Source organism: Vigna radiata, chromosome 6, assembly GCF_000741045.1.
Source record: "Vigna radiata var. radiata cultivar VC1973A chromosome 6, Vradiata_ver6, whole genome shotgun sequence".
NCBI lineage: Eukaryota > Viridiplantae > Streptophyta > Magnoliopsida > Fabales > Fabaceae > Vigna > Vigna radiata.
In genome coordinates, this window is record NC_028356.1 from 33,086,533 (window position 1) to 33,106,397 (window position 19,865).

The 19,865-nt window shown below is 28.8% G+C and overlaps 1 protein-coding gene across 1 annotated transcript; it reads right to left on the minus strand.

Moving 5' to 3' along the window:
- Positions 1–677: 677 nt before the first annotated feature.
- Positions 678–4,414, minus strand: LOC106763861 (thermospermine synthase ACAULIS5). Its single transcript, XM_014648026.2, has 10 exons — positions 4,200–4,414; positions 4,046–4,112; positions 3,792–3,886; positions 2,977–3,079; positions 2,472–2,560; positions 2,126–2,282; positions 1,969–2,044; positions 1,796–1,854; positions 1,569–1,705; positions 678–1,446 (listed from the first exon to the last, which is right to left on the minus strand). Exons 1-10 carry the CDS (start codon positions 4,349–4,351, stop codon positions 1,368–1,370), a joined length of 1,014 nt encoding a protein of 337 aa, XP_014503512.1. The 5' UTR covers positions 4,352–4,414; the 3' UTR covers positions 678–1,367.
- Between the last annotated feature and the right edge of the window lie 15,451 nt (positions 4,415–19,865).

A 19,865-nucleotide genomic window follows, 5' to 3' on the forward strand; every position in this document is an offset into this window, starting at 1 on the left:
ATTAAAATTTAATTTTAATTTTATAAAAAAATATTTATTATTTTTTTTTGCTTGAAAAAATTATTTAAGTTTCCTATTTTCAAAATTAATTAAACACCATGTTGGGAGTGAAATTTGTTTAGATTTGAATTATAGAAAGTTTGTAATTTTTTTATATAAAAAAATTATAATTAAGTGAGTTAGTAAATCAATCAGTTTACCCACGAACCTGTGGTAAGTCGGGTTGGATTCAAATTTTTCTGACTCGTTAGTAAATGAACTGGATTAGATTAACTCACTAGATAACAAATCCGTGATGGATTGGACCGAGTGGCCTAATTTGATAACTCTAAAATTGATTTGTTTTTTTTAATTTTACCGTACCTAAAAATTAGAAAACCAGTTTTTTATTCTTTCGCGTGTTTTAACATTTTGTGTTCCTTGTAGTTTATCCAACTATGTATATATGCTACACTAAGCTTTAGTTTAGTTGAATGAAATTGTTCAACTTGTTTTAACTGGCTTATAAAATTTATGAAAAGCTTCATACCAAATGAGTGTTAAGTTCATTATGAAGTTCTATTCTTTGCTTAATGAAGTGAAAATGAGACGTTTTCTTTGTCGTGGTTCATTACTTTGAAGGAAGAGCATAAATTGAATATAGCTTAAGGCAATTGCAGACAATAGTAATACATTAATTGTTGGAATTATTTGATTGATGTTGCTGTTCTTATTGCTTTGAATGTCCAGTCCTTTCGATATCTCTGTACTCTGTACAGCAAATTCCAACATACTCTAACACCAATTTACAAATGAAAACATGCATGAATTACAAAAATTGAATGTGCACTCTGATTATCAACTTCGAAGTTAAACTCTACCGCGCAATGATTTGAAGGTGAGAGTCAGAGTATGCAAGAGTTTCTGTATTCAACCTCAAAGGTTGCTCCATTCATAGTTTCATTGAATTGAATGTGTTATCTGTTTGGACTATGTAAACGTAAATTCAAAATCTCCAACATTCTCTTCAGGTCAAGACATGTATATTTTTAAAGATTACACTTTAATGACACTGGAAATTTAACAAACAACAAATCTTACTAAAATACTTGAAATAATTCTAATATTATATTAAGTAAGTAAACTTTCAAGTTTAATTTAACCTATATAAATAAGATTTTGCATTCGGTGAGTTGTTATACCTCTAACTTTATTTAATTGAATTAATACTGAAGATAATTTATAAACACTTACTTCTTTTTAACCCATTTTCCAAAGAAAAAACCGTAAAAACCAAGAGAGTCCAAGCAGATAATAATTCAATGACAATGAAACTAATAATGCATCCTATAGGTCAAAACAATACCCCTCAATCTATGGTTTGAAAGTTAGAGACGAAAAGCCACTCCATGCCCTGGAATAAATCTAGCATTTTCTTCTGTGTACACATGACTTTCATTCTGCAGACTGCAACAATGATAACATGATCATGTCAAAAATCCAATATAGTGACTATGTTGTTCTTTGAATAATGTTGTGGCAGTCTTAGGTTTGATTTGAGATTATGGATTTGAGTTACAAATACTCACGATTGGTAAACAGTTTTGTTCATTGTCGTGGATGAATGGAACCAAGCACCATTTAGATAGAGAAGTTCTCCATCTATTCTTTCTGCAATTCTTCTGTCCATTTCTTCAGCACAAATTGATAGTGGTTGATCCGAAGCCTAAATGAAAAGCATAAAAATTCTTGTGAAAAATATCTAAAAGTACTTCATTTCAGTACAAAAAGAAACAAAGCTTTATTTTTCACATACCATGACCCATCCCCATGTGTCAGCAAATGATGGTACATGAGTTGTGTATGCAATGACATCTGTACCAAAAAAAGAATATCCCTAGGTTCAGTTTAAACAGAACATCCTGTGTTATTTTGACTCTGTTAATGATGTCTATAATTCATGAAATCGCTTGAATTAGATAGTCTTACATTTGAAGACCTGTTTGATTGTGTTATATATAGAAGTGAAAACCTCTTTGTGTGTGAAGATACCTGCTGGTCCAGCCTACAGAAGATGCAATTTTTTTTTTTTTTTGTCAAACTCTGTTGAGTATGTGATTATGAAAACAAAGTTTCTCATATCTACCTGGGTGACAAAAATGCCATTATCATTTAACTTTGGTTTGAGTATGTTCTCATAGAAGGATTTGGTGTAGAGTTGGTAACATGGTCCATCTTCAAGTGGGTCTGCTAAATCTCCAACAATGATATCAAATCTCTCCTTTCTCTTCACCAATTCAGCCCTTCAAAAATCTTACATCTTAGTACTGTTTAGACAGATACTGAACACTCTTCAATGCTTAAAAAAAATCACCTTTACACTGACATATGTGTCGCTTTTAAGGTTATTGATATTTATAATACTTACCTTAAAACTTATATTAATACCAATTTGTTATGATTAAAAGAATTATAAACAAAAAGTTACTTACTTCGCATCATTGATCACAAGGTACAGCTTCTTATTAGAAAATGCTTCCCTATTTGCAATCAAGTATTTTTTGCAGAAATCTACCACATCCTGCAACAATTAGGAGTCCAAACTTCAAGTTAATACGATATGTTTTTAATTTTTTTATAATTTGAAAACTAGTTTATACACATCTAAAAATAAAAAATTAAGAAAAATCCTATAAATTAACTAAAACTGATTTTAACTTTGAAACAAACTTTTCTTTTCTCATATAAAAAAGTTATCCAAATACACCCATTATCTTATCAATCATTCAGTTTGTATTATAATAGTCTATATAAATTTATGACAAGAAAACCAACAACAGTCACTTATATTTTATAGTTGGGTGCCTATATTTATAAATTAAAAAAAAAAACATTCTTATTGTATATGTCGATATGATTACGGATATAATTAACTTTTGAATTTGATGAACGGCTAAGAAAGAAATGAATAATATAAGGTAGAGAGAATTAAGAAACCTTATCGATATCGCACATAACGACTCTGTCGATTGACTTGTGCTTAAGGGCTTCTCTTGCTGCAGAACCCTCACCTCCTCCCATTATAAACACAGTCTTCGGACTGCCACAATCATTAACATTTGTCTCTTCAAATTACTCAAGGGTACATAGCCCAATCATCTCCACCAAGAATCATAATCATCTACTACTACCTATGTCTATTATTCTTTAGATTACACTTTTTCAAGTTTAAACACAAAATAGACTTATAAGATAAAATTTGTACCCACTTATACCTATATTATAAATTGATCTTATATCTCGATATAAAATTTCAGACAGTTTTATTATAAAAATATGTCACACATATCTATTTTATAAAAATAAATATACTGTTTACTAATTTCCTTTTATGATAATAAAAAATAATAAATTATTATTATTGTAATCATAAAATTAAAATAATTTTTGTAATTTTATGATAAATATTTTTTACTTGTTTTTGTAATAAAATGGTTTATAAGTTTAAAATTAAGAATCCCTTTTGTATGAACATTTGAAGTTTTATCATGTAACATTTTAGAGACAGCATATATGATGAAGGACAATGATATTTTAATAACCTTTTTTGACAATTTTTTTGACAACGGAACACGTGTCACCATTTCATTCGTCTGTTTGAATTTATTTTAAAAAAATATTTGAAACGGACCAATTATAAGCTGTCACCTACGCGTTGTTAAAAAGTTGTCAAAAAAATGTTGTTAAAGAGACTTTTTCCTATGATGAATTAATGAACTATAACAGGATTCAACCATGAAAGATTTTCTCACTTAGGGTGACACAAAAGAGAAGGGTGAATCAAGCATTCGTGATAGATAAACTCGTCTGTTTCTGCACTTTGCATCTTCCCATCAAGAACCAAAGCCTGTAAGCAACATCAATAACCATCATCTCAGCAGGTTAGTACCTACCTAACATATTTTTATTATAGTTAAAACATTATAAACTATGAAATCAGATGTCTGAAAATTGCTTTTCCTTTCTCTTCTGCCTTATGAGAAGAAGAAGAAGAGGAGTTGTAAACCTTGCCAAAACGCTTGGTGTCTAAGAGTGTTATATCCTGGTATTTACTAATCGCTTTATGAAGCACACTGTTGAAAAAAAATAAAAGGTTAAGCTTATAGAAAGCTATTTTGTTAGAACTTTGATACATTGAATTGGATGCAGTAATGAGGAACCTGTTGAGTTTAAAAGACCATTTGAGATCTTCATCGATGATTTCCTCGTACCAAGAGGAATCATGGTTCTGGTCGTTCACATGGTTCTGTTGTTGGATTTCGTGTTCAAACTTTGAGAACCCATTAATGTAGAACACTGGAGCTTCACCCATGGTCGGAGAAGAAAAATTCAACACACAAAAGTGAATGAAAAGTGTAATGTGGTTATGGAGTTGTAGGGTGTGACAATAGTGATCACCACTTCCATTTATACTACGTCCTCGTGGATGAAAAATTCGATTTTGTGTGTGTATAAGGACATGTCATTACAAAAAATATTAAATAATTTTGCATCATTTAAAACTTAAATACTCCCACACTTTCCATACATTAATTGAAAAATCTTTAATGTGGTTTCTTTGGTGATGCTTGCAAACTCACCTTTATGGATATATATGATATAACTTTATAATTTTTTTTTTCTTTTTGGTTTGACATGATAATAGTTATGGAAAATGATATTTTGACACCAATTTTTTAACACTATTTTGACACTGCACACGTGTCAAAATGTGGTTGGAAGATTTTAAATTAAAAAAAAACTTTAGTTTTTTTCTTCCAAATATACCCTTGCCTCAGCTTTTTTTAATTTGAAATCGTCCAACCATGTTTTGACACGTGTGTAGTATCAAAATAGTGTCAAAAATTGATGTCAAGATATCATTTTTCAATAATTATAATGGGATTAGCGCATACAACCGGTTGGTAATAGTAAAATTTATCGATAATTTAAGTTTATCAATTGATGACTAAAAATTCATTCATAAAATGGTTAGTAATAAATTTTCCAAGACAAATAATGAAATTTATCATAATTACCAAAAGTCTATAATTAAAATTTATTACTCATTTTATCGTCAGATGCATTGCTTATGAAAATATCAATTGGGTGATACAAGTTCTAATTTATCAATGGATCTTAAAAATAAATTTAATTTAAATTTTAAAGTTTGTTGATAAAATTTTATCATTAGCTAAGAAAATCTTATGGTGGTCGTGTGTCTTTGTTTATAGTAATTTGTCCCATTATTTATTGGATATTTGTAAAAAAAAAGTTACAAGTTTTATTTATATTTGTGACTATCCATATACTCAAAGATATTTTTATGTTTTATTTTTTCAAAATTTTAAATAAAATTATTTTAAAATATTTAAAATATAAACCCGGATAAAAAATAATAATTTTGAAATACAATTTAAAACAAATTACCCACTAAAATATTAATATAACAAAATATGTTCTTTTTAAAAAAATAATATTTAAATGGACTACTCCAAAATATAAATTTTAAAACATTAATAATTTAAAATTTGCTCTAACTTTATAAGTTTAAATAAAAAACAAAAACATATAAAGTCATATTTTAAACAATTTTTAATAATTAATATTTCTTTTATTAATAATATTACTTTCATCTTTTATCAATTGAAAATTACTAATGAATTTTTTTTATTTTTGGTAAAATAGAATTTGTCAATAAATTTTATGGACATATTTTAGAATTTTTATTGCATACAAATATTTCAATTAGTAAATCAGTAAATTAGTAAATGATCCTTAACTAAATTTTGTCCATAATGAATTAGAGTTTCAAAAATATTCATTAATAAATTCGTCAATAATTTATAATATTTATTACTAACAAATAATTTTGTCATTAATATTAGTCGTTAAAATAGACATCAAAGTTTATGTTTTAGGTTTTTATCATGTGATAAAATTCATTTGTAGAAGATTTTTCTTTCTGAATTTGTTATTAAATTCATCAATAAAGTTTTTTCCTTTTCTAAATATTCATTGATAATTGAAATTTTTGAAAATTGATGAGAAAAATTATAAGTAATTCAACTTTTTAAAATTCGTTAATAAATCTGTTGGTAAAATGATGGTGCCAATTTTAAAATGTGTTGGTAAATAAGAAGGAAAAAGAGAAATAAGATGTGACAAAGTGACAAAAAAGTAGGAAGAAAAAATGAAGAAAAGAAAAATAGAAGGAGAAGAATGAGGAGGAAAAACAGGAATTAAAGATAACGAACGTGAAAATGAAAGAATAGTGAACGCTTCAACTACAATGACAACAAAAGAAAAATAAAAAGAAAAAAATAAAAAGAAAAAAGAAAAAGAAAAGGGGAAGAAGAAGGAAAATTAACACCAAACCAGATATTTAGGGATGAAATTTTACATGACCAAAATTTGTTTGTAGTTATTAAAAGATATTTATCTGCAGATAAATATTGATGATAGTCACTAATAAATTTTCTAATCAAAAATAAAATTTATCAACAAACATTTTATTAATAATTTTTTTATTATCAATAATGTTAATTTATCAACCGAATTTTATGATACCGTCAATAAATATATATTTTTAATGATTATTTATTACTTACTGATATACATTAAAATATTTATTTAATATCCGTTGCAAATTTTATCTTTTCTTTTCATTATTAATATGACTTTTTCTTTTTCTCTCTATTTAATATTATTATTTTACGGTATATTACGGCTAGTTTTTTCTAATTAAAATAATTTTTTTAAAATATTAAAAACTAGAAGGGGCAAAACTTTCATAATCTACAAAAAATTAAGATATTTACCTAGTGTCAATAATAATAATATTATTATTGCTAATGCTTGCACTATTGGATATGCTTACATACACATCTCTAGTAACACAAATAGTTTAATATACTTTACCGACAACATGTCATGTTATGTGACACTAATGTAGTCTTCGAATTCAGCATATGGGCCTCACCCTTTTTGCTCCACAATGTTGTATATACATACATATATATATATATACATACATACATATATATATATATATATATATATATATATATATATATATTAATTAAGATAACAATATCATTATTTTGTCCTTTTTGTTATTTCATTACATGTGTTATGTTTTTAAGGATGGACATTTGACCTTAAGGACTTAGTGGCCTTAATCCAATAAGGGTTCTTAACATCTTTCAAATTCAGGTTGACCTCAAAGTCAGTATGTTTTACACTTTCTTAAACTTTCCCTTGATCTTGATCTTGATCATATTTATTGATTGCGTAGTATGGATATTGAAAAGTTTTATCTTGTTTAGAAATACGTGTTATCTTAAAAATAATAAATTCTCTTAGGGTTGGATAAATGAATTAATTTCATTTAGAAGAAATTATAATACTCAAATTGGTTTGAACAATTCGGGTTAGTTTTGGTTACATGTACTTTAAATTGTTATTTCTCATATTTAACTTGATTACTTTGAGTAATTTTAGAGGAATAAAAAATGAAAAATAAAAAATAAAAATTTCAATAGATTCCAAGTAGTATTTGAATTAGATAAACTGATATACAAATTATTTGTTCTATGTATATCATTTTGATATTTTTATTTACTTGTTTGTTATTTTTATTAACATTATTATTATATTTTCTAGTTTTATTTTAATAGATAAATATTTTGAAAACAAATTATATTGTATTTAAATAGGATATCATAATTAAATCATATTGAAACTTCTTTAAAAAAAAACTCTATTTATTTAAAAAAAAAAAAAAAGTTAAGAAGAACATTTTATGATCTATTCTGCGCCCTACATCTGATGTCCCTAAAACAAATACTATAACACCATGAATTTAACATCTATTTCTAGGGATAATTAATGGACCAACACTAGGCTTTTTTTTTTCTCTGGTAATTTTGCTGTGATAAATGTTGTATGCATTCAATTTTTATTAGGTATTTGTGTGGTAATCTCTAGGTTTAAATTAATAAAAACTTTTCATTAGGTCAAAATGTTATGCATCTCAATTTCCATAAAAATTAAATAATAATATTGTAAAAAATAACTAGGGTAAAAGATTATTTAAATTTTTTTCTTTATTATCAACAAAGTTTCATTATACATGGTTACCTTTCTTAAATTTTCACAAAGTCTGAATTGGCCCTCTCTTTTTTCTCCAACTCATTCATATTTATATATGCTTTTGTTTTTATTACAAAAATTTATTCTAGTTCTATATTTTTTAACTTAGTTTTACAATTTTCAGCTTTTCTTTCAAGAGATATATCCTTCGCTTCTAGTTATTTTAGGTTCCTGCCAAGTCTTTTCCATAATTTTTTTTTTTTATATTTTTCATCATGTAGCCAACAATTTAGAATGAAGATTATCATTTATGAAGAAAAAGAAGAGTGCAAGGATTACTCGTCGTAGGAACGAAAATAAGTGCGTAGTACAAAAAAAAAATGTGTAGACTCAAAATTAGCTAAATTTATTTTAAGAAAACTTAAAATTAACTTCCAAAATGACTCTAGAAGCAAACACTTTTTTTTTTTTTTTTACAAAAAAAGTTAAGAAGTGTAAGCTTATTTTTAAATTTGTTAATAAATAAATATTTCTATCAATGTCAGATTAATGTCAAACTTAGTTGCTAGTGAATCCACTTAATATTAAACATTAATAGAATCGAATTAGCCGACATCAATATAGTTCACTTACTTTTGATAGTTAATAGAGTCGGATAAGTTAATGCAAAAAAATAATTTAAACCTATAAAAATAAATGAAATTTGTATATCTTTGGAAAGCTACAATTCGTAGTAAAAAGTTGTCCCATTCACTTATCCAATATAAGTGTCCAATTAATAAACATAAATCATAAATTAAACATGAATTAGGATTGAAATATCTGTATAAGATATGTTTACGTTTAGCATGTGGATGAAAAAATGCACTAAAGAAAGATGGAGTTTGTATTGAAAAGATACATTGAATGTAGGAGTTTGTAATATTTGATTTGGTTAAGAATGTGTATAAGATTTTTGGAGAATGAAGGAAAAAGAGAGTGAGGTTCCGTGGGATTGGTGGTACCATTGGCGTACCATGGTGTTGCATGTTTTGTGGTGGGGGCCATTGTTGGTGAATGAGGTTTTGGCATTTTGGAGAAGAAATGGAAGTAGGAATTTAGGGAAATATACACAGCACGCGCGGAAAGTTGGGGTGTTGTGGTCATATTGGGGCGACATTTACACGTGGGCACCAAAACTGACACGCGGAACACAGTTGTTACAACATGTTTCTCTTTTACTATAATTAAGAAACTACCCATTGTTGCTTGTGTTTGAGGTTGAGGGTGGTCAAGCCAACCTTTCATAATACCACCCACCATCCCTTCCTCTTGTCTATACCATAGTGGCCTCAACTATACTATATACTATATATATTGGACTTCTTATTCTTCTCCATAATTAATATTTAGGGTTTAATCAATAAGGATAAGGTTATTAATCAATAATTTTTCAAAGGGTTATTTCTAATTAATTCACAATATTGTTGAATACTTTCACATCGATCAAAGATTTAAAAATATGAAAGAGAAAATGTGTTGTTGACATTGTTATTTTAATGAAAAAGCAAGGATTAAGAGGATAAATACTTGGAATGCACCATAGATGATAAAATCGAAACGTGGGTGTGAAAATAATATAAAAGTAGTTTAGAAATAAAAATAAAAAATGTGTAGGGCCATGATTGCAATTAATTGTTGGAGTGACAGATTGAAGGTTGAGTTGAGCGTGGGTAAAGTCCACTAAGGATTTTGTGGAGAATCCACTCTTAAATTTGCATGTCCTAGCTAGTGAGTACTTACTCACTTCTACTGTCCTTATTCCTCATCATCACCACCATTCTCTTTTTGCCTGTCAAAAACAACTTCCATTTCTTTACCTCTTTCTCTTTCAAACATATACACCTAATAACTATTTATACTTCTTTATCACTATTTTTTTTGAAACAAATATTATCTTCTTATAATTCATTATTTATAAATTTATTATCTTAAATAATTACTTTTGTTTGTTTGGTCCAAAACCCTAATTTTCTTGCAGCAAAAGAAGAAAGAGATAATGATGATGAGTGAGTGACTTCTTTTTGTTAGTGGTATTGAAATTTCAATTAACTATACCTCACAGTTTCATATGGTTGAAGAATCTTTGAAGTACACGTTTCTGGAAATGGTGGTTGTGGGATAAACAGAGAAGATTTTAGTAACAACAACAGCCAGATATTAGTTGCTATGTTGGTGCTCTATACTTTATCATCATCATCACAATAATAATAATCATATATAGAAAAAAGGGATAGTGGGGAGTACTAATAGGAAAGTCATAACAGTGAAATCAATATACAACTTATTTAATTGGGATAGATGGATTCGAATTACATTTTAGATAAGACAAAATTACATTGAGGTGCCAACTTTACCTATACCATTCATTATTTTGAGTTTAGTTAAGTTTAAATTTACATTCTTAATTCTTATCAACTTATTTTAAATTCGTGTTGGATCTTCTTACTAGTGCAAAAACGCTGTTTAACATCACCCATCAGACGTCGGTTTCGTAAAAACCCGACGTCTATTATTGTACGGTAGCATTATCGTAAATATATTGGTAAACTAGACATCAGTTTCGATGTTAGGCGACCTCTATGACATCATAGACGTCGCACCTGCCTCAAACCGACGTCAAATTGCCTAAGGTATGTGATAAGACAGACAATTCGATGTCGTCTAGAAAAGGGCACCGACGTTCCAGTCTCTGACAGGAAATCAAACGTCAAACAGTTCAGCTATAGACGTGGAATAGACGTCGGATCCCCTGAACAAGCGACGTCGACTGGGATACAATTAATTCTATTCACCAAATTCCCAGGCGCTTAGACGTCACGTAGTCAAACGACGACGTCTAAGGCCTATCTGGAAGGCGGGAAGACAAAAATCCTTCAATTTAGACGTCGGTTCTGAACGTAAGCGACATCTACATTCCTGTAATTGATTATTTTCACCAAATTCGAGGGTTTTAGACGTCGGCTAGGAGGGACACCGATGTGAACTACCCTGATAGGAAATCAAGTGTCAATCTTTTTAGCTTCTTTAAGAAGAATAGACGTCGGATCCCGATCAAACACTGACGTCTATAGACGTCGGTTTCTGGCGCAACCGACGCCCAATTTCATTTTAAATAGACCGCAAACCCTTCTAACCACTCAGTTTCTGATCGCGTCTTCATCTCTTCTCCTTTTTCTCTGCTTCTCCTCTTCTTTTACTCCCTTGCGCACCTCTACTTTTTATCTCTTCCGGCATTGCATTGTATTTTCCCATAACGTCATTGTCTTCATCCTCTCATTTTTCTCTCTTCATCCTAGGTGCGTGGTTTTTCTTATGCTTACCGTTTAAACTTTCTTTAGTTTTTTTATCGATTATCTTGTCGTTCAACTGAATAAAATTTGCCTTTTTTGTGTTGTGTTTTAGTGCAGTTTTGATCCACTCTTTTGGTAACATAGTGCAACATTCTCCCTTTGCTAGCTTCCTCACTAAAAGAGTTGCGATCTTTTGAGTTTTCTAGTTCTTCCGACCCAAAATGGAACTTGGGTCCTTGTCTACTTCTCGACACTGTAATTTTATTCTGTTGCGATTGAATAATGGGAAGTAGTCATGGACCCAGGTTCGGTTTTGGAGTGAAAGCACTAGAAGATTCAAAAGACACAAGCTTTTTTTGTGGGAAAACTAGCGAGAGGAGAGTGTTACACAATGCTACCGAAAGCTTGGATCAAAACTGCACTAAAACACAAAGTCGTTGTTAGACGTCGGTTAATGCCATGTCCGACGTCTATAAGAACATAGACGTCGGTTAGTGTCATTTTAAACCTCTTTACATATTCATGTTGACGTCGGTTTAAGCATAGGTGGACGTCTATATAGAGTAATTAGACGACAGTGTGAGTATAAGCAGACGTCTATATCGTTAACTGACATTTATATGGATGTCGGTTCTGACGAATTTCGACGTCCCATAGACGTCACCTGTATAGACGTCGGTTGTGAAAGTGACATTAAAAGCTCAAATTAATTAACGTTAAACAGCGTTTTTACACTAGTGTCTATTACTTGTTATTGGATTTTTCTAGTATGCTGTTTCAGATATCCAACCATTTAAATTGAAATTATGGTATGGGTTGGACAGTATGACGTCAATTAAAAATTAAATTAAATTATAATAATGTAAATTGTAAATTTTATTTTATAAATTAATCTTATAAGGTTTAATAAGATTAAAATTCACTTCTAACCAAAAAAATTATAGAGAATTCAAATTTAAATTTCTGTAAGTCTATTTTAAATGTTAATAATTTTGATAAATGTTAGCGTAACTATACTTAAATTATTTACTTTGTCATATATTCGGATGTAAAGTATTAAGATTGGTGATGGTTTTAAAATATGATATTATATTATTTTATTATTAAAAAGTTAAATTATAAATATATAATTTTTTATTAATTGAGTTTTATTTATAAGGATTATACTCTCTAAAATATTTTCTATTGCACTTTCTTTGAAATTTTGACTTGATTCTTTATTTGTTTCAAGATAAAAATGGTAGTAGAAGTCTCTCTATTAAACTGATATGTTGATATGTTTGATATTGATGAGTTAGTATGACTGAATATTCTTTGATTTTGATTGAAATAGCCTAAAACTTTGATGTTTATGTTCAATTATTTGTGAAAGTGTGTGATTGAAATGCTTGTGAGATTGTTGAACTATCTAGAATGTATCATTTTGGTTAATTTGGCTTGTATAAGGTTCAATAAATACTATTTTGGAATTAGGAAATGTGTAAGAGTGATTAGATGGACCAAATAAATTATTTGATACATATGTTAAGTTTCGCTTGGAGGAGCTAGTCTCTCACTATATGAAAATTTAAAATTCCAGTGTGCTAAAAGCTCTCGCTTGTTGGATGAGTTATAATTCGTTGGTATCTCAAATAATTAGTCACTACAATGACTAATTTAAATACAAATTTATAAATAAAAAAATATTGGTATCTCAAATAGTTTTTACGGTAAATAAAAAATTATAATTAATTTATAAATTAAACTCAAAATATGATATTAATTACAAAGTTTTGACTATCAAAAGAATTAATATTTAATTAATTAGTAACAAATTCAGATTCTAATTCCTTTGATAATCAAAATCATAATGATTAATTTAGGGTTTATTTTACAAATCAATTAAAAGCTTTGATTCATATGAGAAATAATTTTAAATACTAATAATTTATTTTTAGTATATAGATTGATATCTAGTCATTATAATAACTAATTATTTTTTATTTCTAAAATTTGTTAATCTTTAAAGATTTTCTTATAATCACATAGTACATAAAAAATGGTAGGATAGCAACAAAAGTCTTTTAGTATATAAGATATTTAAATTTTTGAAATAATTTTAACTATTATCTTTAATAAATTATTATACAAAGTTAAAAATAGTTCTTACATTTTTGGTTAACAATTTTCATATATATTTTATGATGAATAAAAATTTCAAGGTGTAAATATAAGTAAAAAAATATCCATTGAGAAGAGATATGGTAAACACAACATAAAATTTATAAACAGTATGTTGTTGGTTAAGATATTTTACATAGAGTATATACATACTTGAAATATATATATATATATATATATATATATATATATATATATATATATATATATATTAAACTTAAGCAAGGCGTATACCGGAATATATGTAAAAGAGTTAAAGCACCTTAATTGCTACTTATATTTTATTAAATCTTTATTGTTAATAAAAAAAATACAAACATGATGAATAACAAGATATTTTATTATGGAAGTTTAAAAGTTATTCGCGTTGAATTTGTGTTGCATGCATATATATAAATAACTATAAAATTATGGAGGTTAATTAGTTAGTAATGTATTTTTATTTTAAAAAATTATTTAATTTACTATTGACTAATCAACACTAAATAAAATTTAACTTTAGTATTAGTTTAACTTTTGTTGGTTTGATTAATGCTAATGACATTAACTTAAAAAATATATAATAATTTAATATTCAAGTACTAGAAATGAAAAGAAATTATAATAGATGAAGGAGGACGAAGGAAGTAAACGTTGATGAAAGAGATAAATATAGATATAAAAAGATGAGTGTGAATATTAAATGTGTTGAATATCTTAACTCAACTAAAGATAATATTAAATGATATTATTTAAGTAGAGTAGAAACATGATTTTAAAAAATAATTAAGTGAAATTAGATAGAAAGATGTTGTAATAAAATTGAATTTAATTAATGGTGGTAAATGAGATAATGAAAGAAAGTGTACTTGATAATAAGAAACGTTGAAAAGTGGTTAGAAGTTGGAGTTTAACAAGGAATCTTTTCCTTGATAATGTGGGAGGGACTTTTGAAGACAAATCCACAAAACACAAAAACATCCTCAGAATCATTTTCATGAACTTTATGTGCAAAATTCAATTCAGATGCAAGAACATACTTTTACACAATGTCTCCCTATAGTCAATGCCTTTAATCATTCCCATATTTACACATTTTTTATGACTTTCCTTTTCTCATTTCACTTTCTTTTCAAATATCATCAATTAGTTGCTGCCTCTGTTCATTTTCTGTGCGGTACAGCCTAAAACTTCTTTTACTTAATTATACTTAATCTACTTACAACATTTTAATCATTAATTAAATATGCTCCTATATTCATTGTATTTTACACTTTTCCATCACAAAAATGTTGTTTAACGTTACTCACAAGACGTCGGTTAGCGGGCAGCCCGACATATATTTATGGACGGTGACATTACCGTAAATAAGTTGGTCACCAAGACATCAGTTTTTAGGGCACGCGACGTCTATGATATAGTAGACGTCTGCTCTGCTCCAAACCGACGTCCAATAGCCTAAGGTAGGCGAGAAGACAGGCTTTTCTGCCTCATTGACGTCGGTTATTTTGGGGGCTGATGTCTACTTGCCTGCAATTAATGCTCTTCACTTGATTCCTAGGCGCTTAGACGTCACGTAGTAAAAAATCGACGTTTATGGCCTGTCGGGAAGGCGGGAAGACATCAATTTTTGCAATATAGACGTTGGATTTCTAGGTGGGCGACGTCTATGTGCCTGTAATTAATGATCTTCACCAAACTCCCAGGCACTTTGACGTTCGATGACAAAGCCCCGACGTCTATAGACGTCGGCGCCGTGGACAACTGTCATCTACTTCCCTGACAGGAAATGAAACGTCAATCTATTCAGCACAATAGACGTCGACTCCCCTGGTGTAGGACGTCTAATGTGCATTCAAAAAGTCAGATTAAAAGTTATCTTTGACGTCATTTTAGTTAGATCACCGACGTCTATGTGGCTATAGACGTCGATTTCTGTAGCAACCGACGCCCCATTTCATGTTAAATAAACCGCAGACTCTTCGCGGCATTGCAGTTTCTGAAATCATCTTCTTCCTCCTCTCCTTTTTCTCTCTTCGGCTCCTCTCCTTTTTCTCTCTTGCGGCTCCTCTCCTTTTTATCTCTTGCGACATTGCATCTCAGGTGCGTGGTTTTTTATTGTTACCTTTTAAACTCTGTTCAGTCTTTCATCAATTATCTTCTGGTTCAACTGATTAAGATTTGTTTTCTTTGTGTTGTGTTTTAGTGCAGTTTTGTTCCTTTCTTGGGATAACGTAGTAACACATTCTTCCTTTGCTAGCTGCTTCCCAGAAAAAGCGACGTCTTTTGGATTTCTGGTGGCGTTTTGACCCAAAAACGACTCTGGTCATTGCCTAGTTACCGTTTCACCGTGATTTTTCTCTTTTGCGGTTGAAAATAGAACTAAGCAAGAACCCAGGTTCAGTTTTGGGTTGAAATGTCATGAGAAATTCAAAAGGCGCAAGCCTTTTTCGGGAGAAACTAACGAAGGCAGAGTGTGCTACTAGGCTATCCAAAGACAGGAACAAAACTGCACTAAAACACAACGACTGTATTAGACGTCGGTTAATGCAAAGACCGACGTCTATAATGACCTTAGACGTCAGTTAGTGATATGTTCAAAGTCTTTATGTGCTTTTAGACGTCAGTTAATGCGTATTCCGACCTTTATATTGTGCCTTTAGACGTCAAGTTAGGCCTATACCGACGTTTAGTGACGTCGACATGGCACTAACTGACGTCATTATAGAGGTCTGTTATATGGATATCCAACGTCCCATTGACGTCACCTGTAATAACGTTGGTTGATAAATAAACGTTAGTAAAAAATAACAGACGCTTAAAACTCTTTCTACACTAGTGCATAAACCTTAATCAAATATATTATGTCATTAAAAACTCATTTTATTATTTTTATTCTTCATTTAATACTAAAATATAGTGTGCCGTCCTATTCCTTTTTATATATATTCTCTTATTCTACACATTTTATCAGTTGAGGAAGATAAGATCAAATAGTACATGATATATAGATTTTTTTTTCAGATATTATGAGAGATCTTATGTTTATGCATGCACTAAGGACAGAGAATAATTTCCTAGTATAAAAATCAAATCACTAAGGAAACATTATAACTTTTAATTATTTTTATTTATTTTATAACCAAGAGGCAACAAACAAAGAAATTAAAATATTTCGAAGAAATTACTCGGGTGGTGCCTTTCTAATGTATGGAGTATATAAACGAAATTAAAATAAGAGGCTACAAACTTCGAGCTATAAATAAACTCAAATAATTGCTATATATGTAAGAAGGCAATTTGTATAAGAATAATACTATAAATAGATATATTAGTAATCTACTTGTTGACAAGTCTTTGGTTAATTTGTTTGATTCAAAAAGTAAAACAAAACATGAAAAAAAAAATACTAGTATAAAATATCGTTAGATCTATATTAAGCTTGATATATATTATTATATACAATCTATTTTTTCTTTTAAAATTGCTAAAAAAATATGAGTTAAATTAGGTTGGTCGGATTTGACCAACCAACTAACTAAACGAAATAATAAAATTTGGTTTTTAAAAGGCTAATCCACTTGATAAACTCAACATTTTATGAATCTAGCTTTCTTGTCACACATTGTCCTTTTTTATATTTAAATGTTTTAGGTAAAAATAAGTATTCGTGTCCAATAGAATATTAGAATAAAAAACACGAATTAAACAATAATGTAATTGTCACTGATAATAGTTTTAGCTTGTAAGATTCTTTGGTGAACTAAAATCTTGTGGTGACAACAAAGACAGATTCCACATTAATTTATTTCTTTTGTTTAAAACAGGAGTAAAAAAAATAACCTTAAAATACGATTGAACATTTCTACACTTACGTAGTACTAAATCATAATTTTAATATAAACTAGAGAATATTCATAGTATCTGCAAATTGATAGTTTGATATTGAAGAATAGCAACTTTAATTATCTGAGTATAATCTTGATAGCACTTGAAAATTGAATTTGTCATTGATTTTCGTATCTTGGATGATGTCAATAACAAATACATATCACATCCAAAACTATTTTTCAAATCTTCATTCTTCCGACTCTCTTTGTCAAGGAATATCAATCTTACAGTCGAATCATCCTCAATTCATTCAAAATTTTCAAATGCTAATTTGTTGAAGTAAAGATTGGATTAAAGTATTTTATTTGCTAAAAGAAGCAAAAGGGAGACAAATTCCGGCGTGAAATCCTAATTTAAATGTCGTGTTAAGAAAGATGCTCAGGTTTAGACATCAATATTTATTGTACCGCCATACTCAAATAACATTATTCTATTAATGATGCACAATATTATATTATATTATATATATATATATATATATATATATATATATATATATATATATATATATATAACATACTTAAATCATTCATATCATCGTTACAATTCGATCTAAATTAACCATTAAGTATTTAGAAAACATATATTTCACTATAAAGATAAAACTAGATTCCAGATACATATATTGATATTAGATTAACTACAAACATGCATTTGTGGTGGTTTATATTATTCTCTAGAATGTTGTCAAAGCATTTTATCCTATTACTCAGAAGGTTAGTCCCTTTTGCAACTTAGGTCATTATCCAACCTTCAAACTAGAACCTCCTATTTCTTTCACCACATAACCCATTCTATTCTATATGAGAGTGAATGCTTATTAGAGTATCAAGATGTCTCCTTGCTTGAATCCATACATAAATGTGTACACTAAAAAAACATACATCAAAAGGATTTTCTCAATGGAATCCCCTACATTCTCATCAGTTCATACCTCATCATCATACATAACTTATACTTCAAATCACACATTCTGAAGTATATTTCACAAACTTAACAACATACATGTACAAACTATTTGAGATTTTAAAAACAAAACTATAGCTTCCTCAAACTTAGAAAATTATGTTCTTATGATCAAATTAAAGATAATGGAATAAATAACACAATGCAAAAAGAATCAACTCCATTGGATTAACATGAAAAAAAGTCATGTACCAAACAAGCAACAAAGGTCAAAGTTGTTAACAACCTTAAACTATAAGAATCTTACGCGAAAAAAAGGCTCTAACTACAGATCTTCAATCAAAGACCCCAATGGTAAAAATGAGGAATTGTATGTTTATGACCTTTGATAAAGATTTCAACTTGATCTGATAATGAACGAAACACGAATTCAAATTTTCTAGAGGTGACTCTGAGTAGGAAAACCCTACTTGCCCAATGAGAGGACGACTCACCCAACAAGCAAACCTCTCTAGAATCTTTCCAAATTCTATTTTTGGTGCTTGCCTAACGAAAATAGGCTCTTCCAATGAGTTTGCATATTGAATAAACTCAATATCTGCATTTTCCAAACAAATCTAGCCACACCAACACCCAAATGTCATGTTTCATACTTCACACAAGTCACAATTTCACCAATTTCATGTAGAAACCACTTATATTAGTTAATCATGTCTATTTATAGAACAAATCCTAGAAAACCCCAATTTCCAACACCATTTAAAGTTATAACATTTAGGTTTCATGTATCTCAACTTAAAATAAAAATCCAATGATCATACATCTTGAATTCACAAACACAACTTACCAATTTACATGAAAAAAATTCAAAACAACAAATAACTTAAAATTAAACCAAACTTAACCTCTATCTCGCCTTAATTGATATCCTTTAAGTCTTTTAACACAACTCCACAACTCTGTCTCACAAAAACCCGATCTACACATATAAAAATGTCAAATAAATTATTTGGGTACAAGACTGGATTCACCATCATGTTGAGAGTGTAATGAAACGAAAATAGATCACATGCAACATAGATATACACCGAAAGGTGGAAATCACAAACTCGTAGAAAGAAGATAGAATAAAAACTTATTCTAACCACAATTTTGACTAGATGGAATGGAAGAGTTGTTTACGAGGATTCCAACGACAATATTTGTTTATAGAAAAGATGATATTTGAGTGAGATAGTTATGTAATCTTATCTTATACTATTTTTAAAGCTATGCTATACATTAAATTGAATTTATCTAATGAAATAGTTTTAAAATTTATAAATTTTGTAAATTCTATCCATTCAAGAGGGTTTTTCTTTTTAGCTTTTTGGTTCAGGTATTAAACTCAGTCTATGGAAAAACCTATTGAAAGGATTAACTTTAGGAAATATTAGATGTGATATATATATATATATATATATATATATATATATATATATATAT